General features: G+C 39.8%; 2 protein-coding genes and 1 long non-coding RNA gene across 4 annotated transcripts in view; 1 reads left to right on the top strand and 2 right to left on the bottom strand.

The window, feature by feature from the left end:
• Nucleotides 1-301: 301 nt before the first annotated feature.
• On the bottom strand, nt 302-7,316 carry CAMLG (calcium modulating ligand). 2 transcript variants are annotated; one of them, XM_026063456.1, is made up of 4 exons: nt 7,145-7,316; nt 5,489-5,946; nt 4,631-4,696; nt 302-2,953 (listed from the first exon to the last, which is right to left on the bottom strand). In XM_026063456.1, the coding sequence occupies exons 1-4, from the start codon at nt 7,314-7,316 to the stop codon at nt 2,762-2,764; spliced, it is 888 nt and encodes a 295-aa protein (XP_025919241.1). In that variant the 3' UTR covers nt 302-2,761. The 2 variants fall into 2 exon arrangements, with proteins under 2 accessions (XP_025919241.1, XP_025919242.1); XM_026063457.1 differs by lacking the exon at nt 7,145-7,316 and adding an exon at nt 6,932-7,030.
• Nucleotides 7,317-7,423: 107 nt separating this feature from the next.
• On the top strand, nt 7,424-11,987 carry LOC112964713. Its single transcript, XR_003253049.1, has 2 exons — nt 7,424-7,958; nt 8,543-11,987. It is a non-coding gene; the product is annotated as an uncharacterized LOC112964713 (long non-coding RNA).
• The window catches only part of SEC24A (SEC24 homolog A, COPII coat complex component), a 22,273-nt gene continuing 11,665 nt past the window's right edge, over nt 9,368-19,975 (bottom strand). The window contains exons 11-22 of the mRNA XM_026063179.1: nt 19,742-19,797; nt 19,221-19,427; nt 18,796-18,916; nt 18,022-18,180; nt 17,372-17,545; nt 16,803-16,913; nt 16,227-16,402; nt 14,584-14,721; nt 13,767-13,871; nt 13,543-13,635; nt 12,882-12,985; nt 9,368-12,465 (exon numbers count right to left, since the gene is read on the bottom strand). Of these exons, the coding sequence (XP_025918964.1) occupies nt 12,351-12,465; nt 12,882-12,985; nt 13,543-13,635; nt 13,767-13,871; nt 14,584-14,721; nt 16,227-16,402; nt 16,803-16,913; nt 17,372-17,545; nt 18,022-18,180; nt 18,796-18,916; nt 19,221-19,427; nt 19,742-19,797 (1,559 nt within the window). The 3' untranslated portion in view covers nt 9,368-12,350. The remainder of the gene's footprint in view (nt 12,466-12,881; nt 12,986-13,542; nt 13,636-13,766; nt 13,872-14,583; nt 14,722-16,226; nt 16,403-16,802; nt 16,914-17,371; nt 17,546-18,021; nt 18,181-18,795; nt 18,917-19,220; nt 19,428-19,741; nt 19,798-19,975) is intronic.

Raw genomic sequence — 19,975 nt, 5'->3', positions numbered from 1 at the left:
GGGGAACCGGCCGCGGCCGGTTGTTCCCTGCCGAAACCGGAGGGGCCGGAGCGGCTCCCCCCCCGCCGCGGCTCCCCCCCGCCCGAGAAGCCGCCGGCAGCCGGCACCGAACACGAGCAATAGGCAAGAACTAAGGCGGCAGCGGGACTCCTGCCCCGGGCCCGGGCGCCGGCGCTCGCGCCCGGCCTACGGCTGCTCCCGGGGTGCCCAAAAGGCCCCTCGCGCAGCCACCGCCACGTTCCCAAACCGCTGCTTGGGCGAGGAAGGACGGCAGGCGAAATGAAACCCTGCAAGAAGGGGGTAACAAATATATCTTTAATAGAAAACAACCGGTTTAGCAATAAACGTTAAATAGAATTATATACATAAACAAAGATAATTAAAACGGAATAAAGGAGATTCGTTTCTTGACCAAAGGCGAAGAGGAATTTAGTGACGTCCTCGCTGGCTCTGTGCTCGTTCCCTTAGCGGACGGGGGGACGGCACTCCGACCCCATCTTGAACAGTTTGCCACGTAAAACCAGGCGCTTTCACGCTGAAAAGTTCCCGATTAGGTCTCGTAGCAACGCTTCTTTCACCACTTGAGAAAATAACCTGCTTAATCTTTTTTTTTTATGCAAAAGGATTGTAAAAGGGGTTGTGCAAAAATAATTAAAAAAAAGGTTGCTCAACTGTTTTCTTATTAATTAACTGATCAGGATTAAAACATTTGTGATCAGGATTAGAAATTCAGTGCTTTTTGCAGATGCTAGGACCTGGCATTTTTGAAATGTATTTGTCTTACATTTGGGCATATAAGCATAAGGTCAGAAAAAGAGTAATTTTTGAGCAAACTCATTACTTACATATTTCAAGCTATTTGAACCTTTTGAACCTGCTGAAACTCTTGTCTAATATTTAGCCAGAACCTTTTAATACCTGTGCTAATAGACCTAAGTCAGAATCTTTTACAGTCCAGCCCTGGACATCTGTAACAAGACTAGTAACTGGTAAAAACTGAAAGTGTCAAATCCAAAACACAAGCTTTTGTTTTCACACCACAAACACAGATCTGACTCTGGAGTCAGAAATGCAGTGCTAAAATTACAGCAGGCAGCTTTAACAGAAAAGATTAAGCAGAAAGCATAGCCATTTGTTTTAAATACACATAATGAAAGTTTTGCTCCCTCAAATTTATGCAAATATCAACATAACTAGGTGTTTCTCTACACTTAAAAAAGGACATTAGCCTGGATTATCTGAAAGTCCCAATTCCAAACAAAACAACTACAAGTTGAAGACAACAACAAGTTGAGTTTCAACAGAAATTTTCACAGATTGTCAGCGTGAAAGGCTGGCTATTTGGAATGAAACCTCCTTCCTCTCACTGTATAAAATTCTTATGGGACTGAAAACAAGACAACACTCACTAACTTCCTACTTTCCCCAGCTGTAGGATTCATTTGTGTTTATTTGCTTTTCCCCTATGGCACTGGACTCCCACAGAAAAATTTAAAATGCTATTCTCCCATCATACGTTGATCTTTATGTGAGAGTCAACTCTAACAAAGCAATAAGCTATTTTATTTCATTGTCACTCGTAGTATTTAGTATTTAAACAGGAATGGCTGTTTTGATGTAATTGGGAGAATCTCAGAAACACAGCACAGAAGATAGCAAATAGTTTACCTATAAGCATCTCTGCTGAATCAAAGACTATACGCTGTTGGGTAGCAATACTATTAAGCAGCAGGAGCAGAACTCCCAGGTAACTGAGATCCTGTTTACATGCAAATGTCTGGTAATAAACAGAGAAAAAAATACAGAAATGAATGTCACATTCAAAATTGTCAAATGCAATCCTGCAAGGAGCCAGAAAAACAATAGTTCCCTTGTAATTTTTACATAAACTGGAGCAAATGTTTTATACTGCAGGTTGGTTGCCAATATATACATCTTTCCTTGCATGAGGCAAACTATTGCTAAAAGAAAAAAAAGGCCAGCGAGGGGGAGTCAGAATGAAAGCACAGGTATGAGCTACACTAGGATTAACAGGCTGCCGGAAACTCACAAACAGTTGAGATTAACAATTTTGTTTCTTCCTACTTTTGATTGATGACACTTGCAGACCAACAGGATTTTTTTTTTTTTTTGCTTAGCTGTTTTGCACTAGAATCATCAAATTCATCACAATCACAATGAATAATTTATAGCAAGGCAAGGATTAGAACAGTGAAGTGGCAAGTTTCACCAACGTTCTCCAGAAGCAGCTGCTTGGTTCAGCATTCTGAATTGGAACAACAGAATCCAGGGATTTCTTTTATTTTATTTAGAGCTTTCGTTAAAAAAAAAGGGGAGTAACACAAAATGAGCAGTTCTTATTAGCTACAGTCATACTGGATATATATATATATGGTTCTGCTGAAAGTAAATCCCTTCTTTTTGTTCTCACCACAAAAACAAAGGTAGCTTAATAAGTGTTTATGAAGGAGGGTGAGAAGGGCATCATCTAACTAAACAAAATAAATCATCTACTGACACTTGCATCCTATTCTTCACATTTGTAATAGGCAGACACAGTATATAAATAAACTGTACTAATACAACTGGCAGCCTGGGATCCTGTTCTTCCATTCCCAAAATGACTGGATTTAAGGCTCCTTTTAAGCATTCAAACAGGTAAGAATTTTAATTAAGGTTTAAACCTGGTTGGACAGTCATATGTTAAAGGAATACAGACTGGAAAGCTTTAGTGTAACTACTGTATTGACTTCTACAGTCATCAGGGTACTTCAGAACCAAAAAACACAGAAAGTTCATGGCAGAAGATAAAAGTAAAGAAATAGACACAAAGGTCTGTGAAAACATCTCCCATTTTGCTGTAGGTGTCCATGGAGCGACTAATCACTTCTGCGGGGATTCCAGACAGTAAGAGAGCAGCAGTTAGTACTGTTGTTTTCACCTTCTTTTCACACTAAAAGAAAAAAAAAAAACAGTATTAAGTTAGTTCTCCTGTTATAATCCAATTCTGCTTTAAACACTGCAAATGTTGTGCCAGTTTCACCCACAGCCAGGCACATTCCAAAGCCATGGGTAAGAGCAGGTTCGGACTGATTCTCTCCAGGATTCACAACGCATCCTAGCTAGAGATTCCTGCTGTGATGGGTCCAATGGAGCTGAGTGAGAGTCTGGTTCACAGCAGATAAAACTCCCCCCGGACATTATGCCTACTTCACACTGGCACAGCAGACTGTAAAGTGGGGCTGTGCAGCAGCCTCAGCATGAGGGGGAAGAGTCCCAGCCGAGGGAAGCTTGGGTGCGGGAACCCAAGCCAAGCACCTCTACTTGCTGAGCAGGATTAACCTCATCATGCTACTTGGCAAAAGAAGCTTACTTTTCTAACATAGAAACATGATTTAGAATTGAAAACCAACAGCTCCTTTCTAATCTAGTACGATTCCATTTGGTAGTTTTATTCTCTAAACTCAGAAATCTCCAAAAGCCCTTTGAAAGCTGCTTTTCTGTCTGTAAGGCGAGGCCACACAGGATCCTGAGGATGCAAAGAGGTTTGACAGGGAGGCAAACAGGAGTTTGAAAACCAGCTCAAAGTTTTAGTAATTTGAGAATATTTGCTAGATATCTTAATTTAACCCAATCTAAATTAAGCATTCAAGAATCTTCCTAGGTCTGGTGAGAGAAGAATGAAGCTGATTGAGCTCATCTGGGTATAACTCAGGTAAAAGAAAGTTGTGGAAAGAAACCACCTCTTTAAATTCTAAAACTGAATAGTTCATTTAAAAAACAGCAGAAACTAGAGATCAAAAGATCTGGCAGATGAGCTAGTGTAGGTCTAAGGCTAATTCCACTGTTCTGTGTTTTGACACATCACCGTAGAATGACTGCTATGAAGTTCAGTTTTCAATTACATACTTAAGTACGAAAGAAGAAATACTCATTTATTCTGATTTTCTACAGTTAATCTATTATTCCTTTTAAAATGCAAATGTTTCCCTTCAACTATGGATTAAGCATCATTTAATCCTGCTTTACAACACAGACCAGACAAAATCATCAAACAGAAAAAAAAAAAACCTTCAATACAACTAACTGGTGTAAATATATAAAGCAAGTGATAGCAAATTTTGCTGATGAGCAGGAAGTTTCACAGACAAATATATGTCTCATTTCAAGTCTTCATTCAAACCAACATTAGCAATGGAATATAGAGGCCCTTGAAAGCCAGGGACTGTCTCATTTTGTAACTAAATAATTTTTGTTCAGACATCACATACACCATGGCTGCCAACAGAGCTAACAACAGTAACCGCAGAACAGTACTGCCTGGGAGGAAAGCAAAAGCTTTCTAAAGACACAGAAACACTACCTGGCTTTCTTGGACAGATGCTTCCAAATAGGCTACAGCTAAGTAAGGTGCTAGTCCTTATTTTCACAGCAACTTTAAACAAGATTTGGACCAAATCTGGGAAGATTAAAAACTAGTATTAACTAACAGCTTTTGATAACTCTCAAGTCTGCAGTTTAAAACAAAAGGAGAATACTACACATGCATTGGTCATAAATCAATACAATCTAAGCATAAGTTTAAATTAAAAGCATTTTAAATTCATCTAATTTTGAAACATTATTTTACCTTTGGAAAGTACTTGGACAGTCCCATGTAGGCAAGTTGTAGAGTAAGAAATGGTGCAAATATTGACTGTAAGAATAAGAAAGCATGTATGAAAATTAAGTTAGTCTGAAGTAATAACTAAAAAAACATAGGAATTTAATACTTCCAAAATAATAAATGAAAATTAGGTAGGTAAAAAATAATTTATGGACAATAACAGCACCATTCTTGAATACTACCAACCTAAATAGACAAGTTACATGTCAAGAATAGGGTTCTACTTTATTTTCTTTGAGCCTTTACCTGAAGTTACACAACCGTATAGCACTGTCTAAAAATGAACCCAGTGATCCAGAAGGTGGCAGGCTGCACCAGTCACACACCTCTGTACAATGTACAGGCAGACACCTGGAATATCTGGGAACTAGTCTTCTCAAGAGACTGATAAATGAGTAGGGGCCACTTATCTTGAGACTGCTGTTGTTTTTATTCTATTGTTCTTTTGTAGGCTCCAAACTACAAAAGCAGTTGACTAATGTCCACAAGGATGTGAACAAATTTGCAGTGTACTTACACAGCAACTATTCCAGTGTTTCTGCTCCTCAAACACCATGGACCAAATGTGTGCTACTCAGCTGCTATATGGGGGCTGCATTAGACAGATAACACAGATTCAGAGATGATTATCACCTCAAAGAGCATCAGAGATTTGTCAGCTTTTATACAGTTGTAGGAAATGTAAAGAGTGCCTGAAGTTCCCAGCTCACCTAACCACTATCTATAGACTTCAGCTCTAGAAAAACAGTATTTCATAAAGAGCAGGGTCCTGAGTTTGCAGTAAGCAAGCAAAACAGAATTGGATTGTTTCCCTGAACTCACCAAGTACTTGCACACAAAAGCCCTGACTGCAATGGCAAGCAGAGCGCATCCCACTAATCTAAAAATGCGGAAAGAATCAAACTCCTCCACTGCATTCCCATTCTCTTGGCTTGGCTTCTCATTCATCAGCTGGTTCCTCAGCTTCAGAGCTTCATCGAATCTGGATAAGTATTGCTCTAATCCATGTCTAGGTGGCCGTGGCACAGCTTCGGATGACAGTTCCCCTCTGTTACGGTGACGGAGCTCACTTGTGCCCTCATTGACAAGCTCTGGAGCTTTACTGAACAAGTCCTTCTTATCCCCTTTGAGGTCTACAACGCTGCTTGCATGGTCAGCCGTTCCTGATAAATTACAGACAGAATCGCCAAGCACAATTCGCTTGGAAACCGAAGGAACAGGAAGGGAGTTTGATTTATCTTGTTCATGCTGAAGTTTCGATTCTGTGTGACTTTCATCATCTAAAGAAGAGAAACAAAAATACAGTTATGCATGCTGGATACTCAGAACAACCCTTCAGCAATACAGTGTTGGGATCTTGGTTTGATGTCTCCATTTCCAAAGTGAAAACACATATTTATAATTAATAAGGATGCTAGTTATTAATCACAAAACCATTTGAAATAGTTGAATACCAGCAACCCCATTTTATAGCAAAATGGACTCAGCAGATCAGATAAGCAACTTGCCAAAGAAAGGTTTATGCTCAGACTTCGATTACACCATGGTTCATGATGATGCGGAAGAAAGAGCGCAGCATAGACTGACTTCACGAAAACACTCATCAGCGTCGCCACAACGACGCTTTTACACAACTGTGCTCAATGCACTCCTGGCTCTCTTCGCTGACCTATAAAGGACTCTGCACAAACCGTAGGCTTTGCATTGCAGGACACGCGTAGGGATGGAGCAGACGTTGGAGACACAGCTATGCCTCGTAGGCCAAGAGTCAAAGCCGTCAATCAGCAATGGAAAATGAAAGCGTTGGACATACTTAGACAACAACACAGTATGCCCAATAAAAACACAAGGAGCAACATTAAAAAAAAAAGACAAAGATTCGAGGAAAGTGAATCACTCAGAAGGAGCATTAGAGATTGAGAAACGAGCAGGCAACAGGAAAAGCACGCTTTAGCTTCTTCTTCATTGCTGGAGGCGAAGCAGTAAGGTGCTGAACGTGAAGACACCATCTTACGGTGCAAGAGGCCACGGTGGAGCACGCACACGCTGGTCCCGCCGCAGAGGGGGACCCGACCCCAAGCGGAGCCCGCTGCAGCGCCAAAGCAGACCGGCGCACGGCTTCGGCCGCCCTCGGCAGCCGGGGTCCGGGGACTCTCCCCTGACCAGACGAGACGCCTCACGGCGCTCGGAGAAAGATGAACGACCTGCCCACGAGCCTGCAAGAAAACACCGCGTGCCGGGCGCGAGCATCGTACGGGCAGTTACCAAGCAAAACGTGAGGAAACTTCAACATAAAACGGGCACGAAACGGAGCAGTTAAGGGAGGCGAGTCGTTCCCCGGCTGCCTGAAGGGAAACGGCGGCTCGTCCGCCCGCTGCGCAGCAAAGCGGCGGGCCGGGGCACAGGCTGCGCCCGCGGCAATTCTCTGGGGAAAGGGGTATTTCGCGCCGCCCCGCCGCCGCCGCCCCGAGGGCTCACCCTTGCCCGCCGCGGGCCGGTGGAAGCCCATGATCCGGTTGATCCGCTCCTCCGAGTTCATCAGCAGCTTCCTGCGCCGCAGCTCGGCGCGGCGCTGCGAGGCCGAGAGGCCCGAGGCCCCCCCCGCGGCCGCCGCCGCCGGCGCCGCCGTTCCCCCCCCGCCGCCCTCCATGACGGCCGGCGGCTGCGGCTCCATGGCGGCGCGAAGGGCTGCGCCGCCGCCCCGCCGCCGCACAATGGGCGCCGCTCCGCCCCGGCGCGCAGGCGCCGCCGCCCGCCTCCAGGCGCTGAAGCGAGCGCCGCCATCTTGCGTAGGGGCAGGGGCAGCGCCGGGAGCCCCCCTCACTCGCGGCGTCGCTCGCCCTCTGCCGTTACGGCGCCCGCAGCGGTGCCCGCAGCGAAGATGGCCGCGGCGGCCTCGGAAATGACGGAGCAGCGGGGGAAGCGGCGGGGCGGTCCCGGGGGCCGCGATAGCTGCCGGGTGTCTTCCAGATTTAGGGGTTTAGATTGCCGAGCGCACCCGTCCTCGGTCCCGGGAAACGACAGCCGAAACCCAGTGTCTGGCGGCGCAACGCTATTAGTATATCTGAAATAGCGAAGGGGTTTCTGGAACTAGAAATGAAGACCCCTAAGTTAAAATTACAGCCGTACAAAAGCAGCAGAACGGCAGGTTTATGCGCTACGCTGAATTCACAGGACGAGAGCAGTTTTAAGAACCGCAGTTTAATTTTCAGCACTGTAAAGCGTTCCTGCAAACATATAATTGCGATTTGCTGTTGGCAAGAGCTCCAAGTGCTGCTTATACCCGTATTTAGTAAGTTAGTCACATCTGGCTACGTACTAACAAGGAAAAATTATGCTTTTATTGGAGGGCTAATAAGCAGATGTTTTTACATTTACATAAAAGGGATATATGGTGTGGGAAAATCCCCTTTAGGATGCTATTGTGCTGCACAGATAAGCTTCTCAAATCATATTTCCGGTAAACACACTCACATAGCGTCACGGCATTGCTGTTACTACAGTAAGAAGCTGAAGGGATTGAATATACACATGAAGGAAGGACAGGAGGAAACTGGGACCTGCCAAGGATTCCGGAATTACCATAAAATTATGAAACGGAACCTCTTAGGGTCTATCGAGGTACAATTGGCATAACAATGTTCCTATTTATGTATGTAAAAAGTCCATCGCACCTCCGCTTGTGTGACAAAAAGTGATAGAAATGGCCCACAGTATCGTCCCCTAGTCAGATATTCCCATAGCTAACATGCGCAGCATTGTCAAAATTAACTGAAAACTACCTTCAGATTTGGTTTAGCGACATGGTTCTTTCTGTGAATACTTCGAACCAATTACCTCCAACATCCGTGACAAGTGACACTCCTTAACTCGCAGGCGCAGCACAGACCCTCCAGCTGGAAGAACTCGGCTCCATGATCCGCATCCTTGGGCTTCCAACGACTGCTCGGATGGCTGCACGCTGGACAGAGCCGCAGCGAGAGTCTTGAAATTCAGCAGCATTGAAACAAAGATTTTGATGTATATTGGGGGAAAACTAGTGCTGACAAGTCTAAATCAAGAATACTTCTAGGATACTATGTGATTTAAGAGAACTTGATAGAATTCTATATTCAAAAATTGTTATACATGGAGGTCAAAGTACCAAGCTCATGCATTAACTGTAATATATTATGAACCAGAAGCAGCAGTGATGAGAGCTCTTAAACAAAAAAAATTGGTAAGCATAAGGTGAAATGACTTTTACAAAAAGGAAGGTGTTGAAAGAGTAGGATGTTAAGTGAAGATATGTGACCTACGATAAAATTAATTACCAACTTGGGAACACTGCTGAAGACGGGCTAAATTCTTTCCAACCACCACTGTCAGCTTGCTCGAGACCACCGTCACACCAGAGAGCAGGGTACCACACTGTGGAGTACTGCACAGTGTGGACTTACTGAAAGAACAAACCCAGGTAGGACTGAATAATGACGCTGAGTGACAGGGATGCTCTGGAGGGACAAAACTGTCAGTAACAAAAGGGAAGTTTGAGTCAACTGGAACTAATTTCCCTGAAGTTCCCTCTCAGTTTGTATCATTTAAATATTAAGTTTTAGCTAAAAATAGAATTTATCACTTTTGGTACATGCTATTTATCTTGATGATCAAATATGGTATCCGATTTTTATTAGTAAGAAAGGACTGATGGACTTCCATGAGTTCTTTCAATTAATTTTATTGAGTAGCCAAATCTGATAAATTAGCACAGATAAAATAAGCATTTGCATGTGTTACAAATGACTTTTTACAGGAATAAAACAGTGAAAATTACAAACTGTAAAAAGGAGGACAAGTAAATCCTGTCTCAGATTCAGAAGGGGGAAATTTATAACTTCATACTGAAGATCAAATGTCTGAGTTCAGAAAACAAAGATTTAATATTACAATATTATACACTACTTTACAAAATTAAATTTACTATAAGGATTACATCCATAATAGTAAACAGAACCTTAAAAATCACATTTAATGGTCCCTTATATAACAGCCATTCTGCATCTTTGATTAAATTCTGATAAGAAATTAACTCTAAATAAAAGAAATGTGAATCATTCTAGTTATTGCAAAACAGTCTATATGGACTCAGACTCAAATATATTAAATTAAAAAAGATAATGAAAGCAAAGTAAAATGGATGGTAACAATGTTGGCTGAACATTAATGTGTCAAATACGGATATAGTTAAAAAAAATCTTCAACTACAAAAATAGAGTACATTTGCAGTGGTAAAGTTGTTGTACTGAGATTTAAGTATCAGGGCAACTCTTGCCAGTTTTTGCAGTTCATTTTCAGTATCCTCATTTTTCAGTTGTTGGTTAAACAAAGAAAAAGGACACATCATAGTTTACGTGTTCATCTGTCTTGCACTGCCCTTAGAGTAACACAAGTTGAACTAGCAGGCTTTTCCCACCGCAAGTGAATAAACTAGCAAAGTTCAATACAGAATTTCTTCCAAGGTGAAGAGAAGTGTTCTACTCCAAGATAGTTTCTCTGATTCTTGTTTATGTTTCGCTCTGCAAAACTTAGTGACCCTAATTCAAAGTTGTTAACTGCCACACAGACTGACATCCATAGCCATTAGCCTGGTGTACATAAAGCAACGAAGCCACCTCCAACATTTTTTTTTATGATTATTTTTAAGGAATATAATGATAAAATATAGTCATAGAAGGAAACAAACTTTGGGTTGGCTGTTAGACACAAGAACGGTTTCCAGTGTCTAAGTGATAATATGCCCCAAACAGAAGTTTTAAGCGATAACCTGTGCAAGTGCATAGTTTTCCTTTATGATTTAGATGAAAAGACCCTTCCCACTGGAAAAGGTTAGGCTCCCAAACTTAAAATCTCTTCACTTCAACTAGAAAGTGTGCAATTCTTTGAAAAGTTGTCCAAGTAAATACACCCCCATTTGTTATGGGGACAGCAGCCAGAGGAGCTTAAATTGGTTCTAGAATAGTCTTTTCATGCCGTTTCAGACATTGCTCTGAACTTCAGCATCTTGTGCTCAAGTGGCAAGAGCTGTTTCTCCAAAGACACTTCTCCCCTCAAATAAGGCAACTCCTGATGATCAAGTGTAGCTAGCGTCCAAAGTGGTAGCAAATGATGATGCTGTCAGGTGCTGTGACATTCCTATCACAAAACCTACACAAGGAACCTAGCCTAATTGCACTCCATACTTGTCCACTACTTTATAAATATTTTGCCTGTTCAAGCTACTTGTCCCAGGAAGTAGATTTTGCAAGACCTATAATTAACTTAATCACCATTAAACTAGAAGCAAAACATGATTTTTCCATATGAAGCTCTTCCATGGGCATACAGATACAATAACTTAACTAAGTACTCTTTATGTTGCTAGCTATCAGTGATAGCTTAATCTCCAAAATAGAACAGTTATCAGTACACTTTTATAAAATGCTCTAAATATTTTTGTACAAAAATTTTCACTTAAGTCCAATGTCAACCTCTGTCTGTAGCACTGGCAGGGATCTGAGAGTACATTTAAAGCTTTTATTTGGTGCATACTGGCTTTGGACCTAGGCTCATTACATAGCTGCAGAAAAAAGGATTTTGGAGAACTTAGTGTGCCTCAAACTACAAACAATTCTCCAAATACAACATAACATTTTTGTCTTTGGAAAAATAATTTCTTTTCCAATTTTTAGTGTCAAATATTCAACATTGTTTCAAAACATTAAGTGCTGTCATACAAACTCATTTCACAAACGCACTAAGTTTTAGGGGCCTAACATTCAGTTAATATAAACAAGAGCCAAAAGTCTACTCAACGCAAAGAAAAAAAATCCGGGATGACCTTCCTTGCCCTTGCCCTCCCACACCATTTACAAACTGAAATTAAAACTCTTATTCATTTTACTGAGGAAAAATAAAGCTTGCCATCCATCTCGATCTACCTTTGCTGCTGACTCAGCTACTAACTTTTAAAATATACCCCATACAGGGCCTGCTCCCCCCCACTCCCTTTTTCAGTTACAATACTGATGTGTTTAAAAACTTTAACAAATTCAGCCATCTTATCTGGTTTAAGCTTACCTTTAGTCCTTTTAGTTATAATCCATTCCAAACCCTGGATTTTAAGTTTCATGAAGTATTTGTTCATTTCACAATGAATAGTTGTTTCATTGCTACTTTAAGCATTCTAAGTTGAACATTAAGATGCTCTGACTCTAATCACTGGATGCACTGAATAAAGAATTTCCCTGCAAATCATAATCAGTATTATGAGGTTTTTATATCTAGCAGCAAAAAAAAAAAAAAAGAGTTACAGAAATATACATTTTGGACAACAAAGAACTCTTTATTTTACAAAATGTATTTCACCTTTTCAATATTGCCTTTGTAAATGTACTTCATGCTGCAACTACTTACAGTAAAAACATAATTTGCAGCAAATTAAAGGTGCTCAACCAGTTCCAATATTTTGATTTTTTTTAAGGTACAATATTATGTAGTTGCGCATTTGATTTTCAGATGTGGTCCTTTATTTGCTTTAGTTCGTTGAAATCACAGTGAGAACTTCTCATCAACTGCCTCAGGCCACAGACTGAATGAAGATATTACAAGCACAAGTGTTCTTTACTGCAAAATCTTTCCTTAAGCAAGCGAGCCAAAGGCTAGCGCTTCACTTATTCACTTGCTGCTGTATATGTAGGAGGAACTCATAGTATGATAAGGCTGATTCTGTTCTGTCTTCAATCATATTTTGCAGGAAACTTGATTTCAATGGACTGTCATCCCTTCAAAATGAAAATAAGTGTATGAATGAAACAAACATTCACCAAAATCTACAGTGCAATGCAGGCAAAAAGTTACAGAACAGTTGCAAGATGCTTCAAAAGCAGCTTAAGGACATAGGAAGAGAGGATCTCAAAGAGCCCTTGTGATTAATCCCGACCAATACGCTTATCAGTATTTCCTTTACTTATCCGACGTTGACTAAATATTGTTCTGTAACATTTAGAATTTCCACAGATTAAGACTAATTGGAGATACTGACAACAAGTCACATCTGTTGCTAAGTCTCTTAGGCACAGCATGCACCACTTAAAACTTGTATAAAGAAAGTGCAGTATATTATATAATATCCAAATATGGATTGGAAGAGGTCCCTGAAAAAGCCCAGACTGTTAAAAAGAAAAAGCACAACACTTACTTTATTATATACAGGATAGGAAAGAAGGGTCTCTGTTCTCTCAGCCAAGAGATGAAAGCTATTGTTCTGATGGATTCTGCAGTTTCAAGTTCTGGGAGATGTGTCTAAGAGGCAAAGGGTATTATTAATACATACAAGATTTTTTTCAGAGGACTAATAAATAGGACCCTAAAGATGAGCCAAGCTCTATCCTAATCAGGTATAAAGACACCTCAGACAGATGAGCTCTGTGATGAATAGCATAGTTTCACTCTAGTTTCCTTCAGAAGGGCTTGAAACTATCCAATGCACTGAACTAGTAGCAGCAATTGGATATCAAAATGGTGAGGACTGAGTTGTGATCTACACCTGTTTTATCGCAGAAACAGAAGGACTTCCCCATTAATCTACTGTGCTGCCTATCCCCAAGGATTCTCAGGCTTCTCCCACAGCTCTGAGAAATTTAATCATTGTCAGCCTCTTCTTAGTGCGCTTTCGTAGTAAGATGTAGATTAAAGTTTTAGCCTGGAGAGAGGCAACAGAAATTATTTCTTTTCCTGAAACTGAATTTATAGTGAACCATAACTAGAGAGCCAATATTTGAATAGTGGTATTTTACTTCTAGTAAAGATTCTATTCTGGCTGCACTGTGTGACTGATATACAGCAAAGCAAGCACGTACCATATTCTGCGGTATTGAGCCATAATTTGGAACTCCAAGGACTTGGCTGATAAAGTTCTGCCCACAGTTCTTTCCAATCCACAGAAACATTACCTGGAAGATATCCAACAATAACCACGTTAAACCAATGCAAACCTACATCTTGGCAGTCTTCTACACATTTTGAGTTCTCAGAAAGAACCTGTCACATAAATATAAATTTTTTTCACCACCATACAACTTACAGAGCCAGCATCCATAAGATAAGCACCATCCCTACTCAACTTTTCCACAGACAGTTGGAGAATGGGTGGCTGGGGTATGGTTCTATCATTTATGTTAAGAGCTCCCTAAAGGAAGAAAAAAAAAAAAGATAAAAGATAAAAAAAACCCACACAGTTCACATCTTAATGCATTTAAACAGGCATAAGAACAGAAGGCTAAAATAAGAGTAGGCTACAGTATATTGAATACTGAAACTGAATGCTTTTCCTCAATTAGGTTCAAGTTTTACTTCAAGTACATAGCCTACCATTAAACCTCTGAAATTTTTATTTCGAGGTGTACTAAAAGCATCAAATTTATCTTTGTTAATCAGTTCTAGAACTGGAATACCAGATTTGTTATCTACAAAAGTTGTGATTTCCAGAATTATTCAGGCTCTTCTATAAACATTCTCACACTGTTCACAAAACTACTTTGACACTTTAAAATAAGGAAACTATAGAGGGATAAAAAGGTAAAACATCTCTACTGTAATACTGTCTTCAAGTGCATGTGATTTATAGTGCAAGATAATGACAGAGCAAAAGTGAAATAAGCTCCAAAAAACCCTTCCTCATCCACCCATTGCTAGACCACCCCTTCTCTCCAGAATTCATCAGTCCAATCCCAAAGAACAAAATGCAGAAGTGTACCAAATGGAAAGATACAAACCAGCAAATTTTAGCTACATAGCTTTAATGTGGAAAACTTTCGTGAGGTTTTTGAACACAAATTTTCACGTCATACAAATCTGTGGAACCAAACACAAACAAACCATGCAGTAATGCAAAAACTCACCTCATCTGTGAGATTATCAACTCTGTACAGGTTGGGATGAGTCATAAGCATGAGGTAAACAAGGGGCTGGTTCTTAACTTGACACATCGTAAAAATGCGTTCATCTAAACGTGCATTCGTCCCAGTTTGGAATGCTTTCTGCAAATAACCAAGTGTTTTAATTTGGCAGTTAAAAGAAAGTTTTGAATTGCATTCAAGAGAGTTTAACACACCACCTGTTGCTTATTTCCAATTTACTTACAAGTCAGAGTGCAGCCATAAATATTATCTCAAAATACGGTGCTTTACCACTGCTATTTTACTTCTCCATAGTTCTCCTTAGAGTGTTTCACATATTATTTGCATGCAAGTCTCATTATTCCCATTTCTGGTTCTGCAACCAACCATAACCTTGGTAAACTATTAATGCACCAGTAATCCTTTCTAGTGATCACTACAGCTGAGATGAAAGCATCTTGAATCTTTTCTAACATAAATCTCAAAAACACTACTTGATAAAATTTAAAGAACAAATGTTGGAACACTTCACCATTGGCTGCAATGTGCAGAATCTTATGAGATCTGGACTTGCAATAATCTGCAATTGCAATAATTGCAAGTCCCTAGCTTGCTGGGACTAAAAACTGAGCTGTAACTGCAACAGAGCCCCCCTCTGACTAGGTCAAATGCTTACATGGTCTTCTACGTGAAAAAGGTCAAACCTCAGTGAGAGCAAGCTAGTAAGCAGCATGCTTGGTAATGCAAGAGGTAAAAAATCAGAAGGCTGACTTGTAGTATCGGTTGAGGAGAGTCCATAGTCAGAAGTTATTTACATTAAGCCCTTTCTTCAAATTTCTAAGCATTGCAAAGATTGGGAAATGCTTTAAATCTTTTGCAAGAGCAGCCAAACACTACCTCTTTGCCAGCCAGATCGATCTTTTAATCCACGTTGAACTATTGTGTAGATGGACATTGCTAGAAACGCACAAAAACTGGATTCCTGAAAAATGTTCTTCCATTACCCTTTCACATTCTCTAAACTAGTCACACAGCATCTTTAATATTTTCCTCCTTCCCTGATTGCATCATTTATCCTTTTGCTCTTATACAGACTTCTAAACTAGATCATTTGCCACAGCAATATTCTTTAAACATCCTTGCTATCCCATACTGCTTTCCTTTGCAGGCAAGAGCAGAAGCCCTTTTTATTACTCTGACACATTTGCTTCATAAAATTCTCCAAGTCCCTTCCTTTTTCATCAAATGACAGGTCCCAGATAAAAATGCACAGTCACCATCTGTCACCAAAATATATACTATCTGCTCAGGCCTAAGACAATTAGATAGGCTTTGTTCTATACTGACCTTTCAGTAACCAAATTCTGGGATGCAGAGAGATGGAACTTATCTCCAGAGAACTCTATTTATGAAAGGAGAACCATTCTCAAATTTGTGAAACATCTCAATATCCTAATAGCAAACAGCAGGAAGGCTGGCTTTTTTTATTAAACAATCTAAATCAAGCAACTTTTCTTTCAGCATTTTTATAAGACTCAGAATTGAGATGATAGATGCTATTCTGTACCTCAAAGAAATACCATTTTACTTCATGCTGACATGCCAAACACAATCATCCTCTTGCATGGCTTCCTTTTAATTCTCACCTGTTTTAAGAGTGCCAGTACATAAAGTGGGAAGAGCCGTAGCGAACGGGGGGCCATGAGACCAGGTTGTTGAATGCTTAGGACTGAAGAACGGTAAGCAGATAGAGAGTCTATCACTGCGTTGACCAAGGCATCCCGAGCATCACTCAAGCTAGCAGAAACAGACCGGTCCACAGCTAAAAGGAGAGTATGAAGTTTAAATAAGTGGCTTTTCTTTCTTTGGTGGGAATACAGTCACGTACGTTAACTTTTCTCATTATGATGCGCGCAAGCATACGTTGATAAACTACTACATTACAGAGCAAGCCAAGATAAATGATTCAAAAAAGCAGCCGAGGGCCCAGTTTGCTACATTAGCCACTAAAAGCATGATGATGTACCAGACTAAGATCATAAGTCAAGTTGACAACGTACAGTTATACTGATACCTTACCTAAGACAAGAATCAAAAAGCCCTGAAGCCCTCTTTGAAGAGGGGAACTTTTCCTTCTCATACTATTTCCCAGAGGACTACTGCTCAAAGCTTTGGGTATGCATGTGCAAAATCGCTAAACAAGCAGCTCTTATCATGCTTACCCATATTGGCCAACAGCCCAGTGATAGCTTGTACATCTGCCCCCAGGTAGACATCACTCAGCGTTGCTACAACAGGCAAGCACATGGTGTGGACACGAATTCTTCTTTCGCCTAAAAGAAAAGAAAATTGTAGTCTCCAAACTCTACTTTCTTTTTATGAAGTGATACAAGGAATGCCACTGCATACTCAACTTTTGCCATGCCTAAGTATTGGAATTACTTGGATAACTTCTTCATTAACAAAGCAGTTGATCTGTGTTTGACTAAACAAGCAAAAAAATTAAGATTTAATCTGTTTTATCAAACAAGTGGTGAACCAGACTGTTTACAGCAGCTGTTAATGACTTAGTTTTCAGTTTCTGGATTAAGCCTATTCATTAGCAGACCAGAGTAAGGCTCCCAAGAAACTTCTTGATTTGGAAGAAGCAGTAACACATCACAGCTCTGATCTTGATGTTAGATAGACAATATTAGTGTAGTTATAACTGAACTGCAGCTTATAAACATACACAAAACACTCATCTAAATACCATATCATTATTGTAGCTAACACTGCCTACACATCTTACCTTTGCTGGATGTGTACAGCAGGGCTGACTGAAAAGAAACAACTTGCATGTCAGTAAGACTCTCTTCTACTGACATTTGCACAGCATATCCTGCATCTGGGTTTACGTTAGGCAATGACAGCAAGTCTGTAGATCGCACAAAGAAGTTCCCATGGAAGGTATGAATGGAAAGACCTACAAGATAAAAAAAATTGTTTTATTTTTATAGTCAAATGTGAACTACAGACACCATTTACACATCTGCAATCACTGTTATATAGCTGTGCATCAGAATATTAAGATTCTTCTCAATGAAATAAAGTATTTTCAGGAAAGGTAAATATCCTAAATAGACAACTAACCCATAGAATCCACAAAGCCCAGAAGAAGTCAGGAATTCAAAAGCCAAATCAGTGCAGAGTAATAGTAAGTCTCTAGACTATAAGAAAGTCCCCTGTTGAAATAATAGTCCAGCAAAATTTGCAGTTTTAATCATGTTAAATGCAGTACCTTTACTGATATCAAAGTGCCAAGTATAGTTTTTAAAAATGGTTTGATTCCTCGTACTGAATTTTACTTTTCTAATACTTGTCTTTTAACTATTTAAGCTTATATAAAGCCAAAATACCAACGAAATGTTTCCAAATAACAAGAAGTAGTAGTGTTCAAACCTTTGGTGCATCTTATCCTCATGACAGCCTCAAAACCAATCTTTCTAGTTAAATATCGTTTCAGCTCCTTTTGTAATTTCTCCACCTGGACGGGATTGTGTTTATGATGGTATGACTGGTAGTAATAGACACTACCTGCAGAATACCTTGATATACAGCCTGAAATAGAAACAACATACATTGGCAGAGTGCAGACAGTTGCTGCTGTGGTCTTTAAATATACCAGTTTTATCAGTTCAATCCCATATTCCCTTTAAACATTAAACTCTTCACACCTGCAAATACCTCTGTTACATAGTTATAGGCCTGCATACAGAAACATAGATGTAATACAGCTGTATGTTCAATTATTTTTATAGTTTATCAGGTGTGAAATGTTTTTTTCCATTGACCTGAAGAAAGTATAGCTACTATGCCACTCAAAAGGTTATTTAAATGGAGAGAAAAATAATTAAAATACTATTGACGCTTACTCTAAAGATATTCACGCTGATGATTAAAAGGCAGAAAAGAAGAAAAATATTTCCAGCAGCTTATACCAGGATCACAAGGATCTCCTGACTCACTGAATAAGGGAAAATATGAAAATAGTTATGCTAAATCAGGAAATACTGAACGATTACATTCTGTTCACAGTGCCTCTGCTCATCAAGGATGAATTCACATCTTGGCACACTACATTTATTCAAATCAGATTCCCATGTTAATATAGGTTCTATGCATTTGTCAAATGTGTAAAAGTTACATGACCTTCAGTAGCTTTATATGACTTACCTAAAGAAGCCAAGTCAGAATACTGCCCACTAAGAAGAAATAAATCCACTGCAACCTGCTGCCCTGAGCAGTCCAAGGCTAACTTCTTGTAAAAATCAGTCGATGGCATCAGATGTATGTCCTGTTAATACAACGGAGTGGCAATTCAAACAAATTAACACATTTACAGCCCATTTTCAGGGACACTAATGATTGATTCTCCCTCACTGATTTCAGTGATAACATCTTAAAAAGAAAAAAAAAAAAAAATCAGATCATTAATCTGAGCTTATAGTGTTTGGGTTTTTTTCAGTCTTTCTACTATATAACAAAGGAAGGCTAGCTCAACAAGATAACCGCAAAATTCACCTAAAATAGGCAATACCAGAGCCACATAGGTTTCTAGAACAGGGTAGTCAGTTCTCTTAACCTTTTTCTTTTCTAACCTTTGCAGTTGCTCTTTGGTTTGGCTCTTCTCGTGATTTTAGTGCTCCCATTCCCACAGATGGAAGCTGTGTCTGGAAGACAGAGATCCTACCACCAGTCGGGGACATTAGTTTAAAGGCAGCCTGTAATGCAGGCCCCAGAGCACTCTGGGTTTCCAGGGACTTGGTAAACATCTGTGGCAGGGTCTTCAGTAGATCTTGAATTAGCTACAGTTAAGAACACAAAAATATTGAGTCAAGTCAGGAGTTTTCTTCTTTATAGAGCTGATTGTTGAACACATATATACACTTGTATTAGTACTCTAATATTAAGGTAGAAAATAAGAAGCCCTCGCTAAAGTCAACATTTACCAACCTGAAACAAGACAGCATTTTACAGTCACACAGATAAACTAAGACATCTCTTTTTTCCACTGCAAACCTGGCATCTAAACCACAGGTATTAAAGACCATTAAGTAATCCACAAATTATCAAACATCTCATATTACATGAATGTCACATATTATTGAAGACTTCTTACCTCTCTGTTTTCATTTAAATTTACTAATAAGTTTTCTGGCATTGGTATAAATACATCTGGAAGAACAAAAACATGTTTAAGTTATCTTAAAARAAAAAAAAAAAAAAAAGAAAAAAATCACAACAAGCTTTCCCCAATTGTATTAAAGACCATTAAGTAATCCACAAATTATCAAACATCTCATATTACATGAATGTCACATATTATTGAAGACTTCTTACCTCTCTGTTTTCA

Source organism: Apteryx rowi, unplaced genomic scaffold (assembly GCF_003343035.1).
Source record: "Apteryx rowi isolate R43461 unplaced genomic scaffold, aptRow1 scaffold_2, whole genome shotgun sequence".
NCBI classification, from domain to species: Eukaryota; Metazoa; Chordata; class Aves; order Apterygiformes; family Apterygidae; genus Apteryx; species Apteryx rowi.
This window is presented reverse-complemented; position numbering and strand designations above follow the sequence as displayed.

Bases quoted from the DNA above. Each gene is read 5' to 3' on its own strand.
- CAMLG (XM_026063456.1), bottom strand. From the start codon at position 7,316: ATGGAGGGCGGCGGGGGGGGAACGGCGGCGCCGGCGGCGGCGGCCGCG. The intron at 5,947-7,144 runs GTGAGCCCTCGG...TCTCTTCTTTAG, and splicing joins CCGGCCCGCGGCGGGCAAGG to ATGATGAAAGTCACACAGAA. The intron at 4,697-5,488 runs GTGAGTTCAGGG...TTATTCTTACAG, and splicing joins CTTTTGTGTGCAAGTACTTG to TCAATATTTGCACCATTTCT.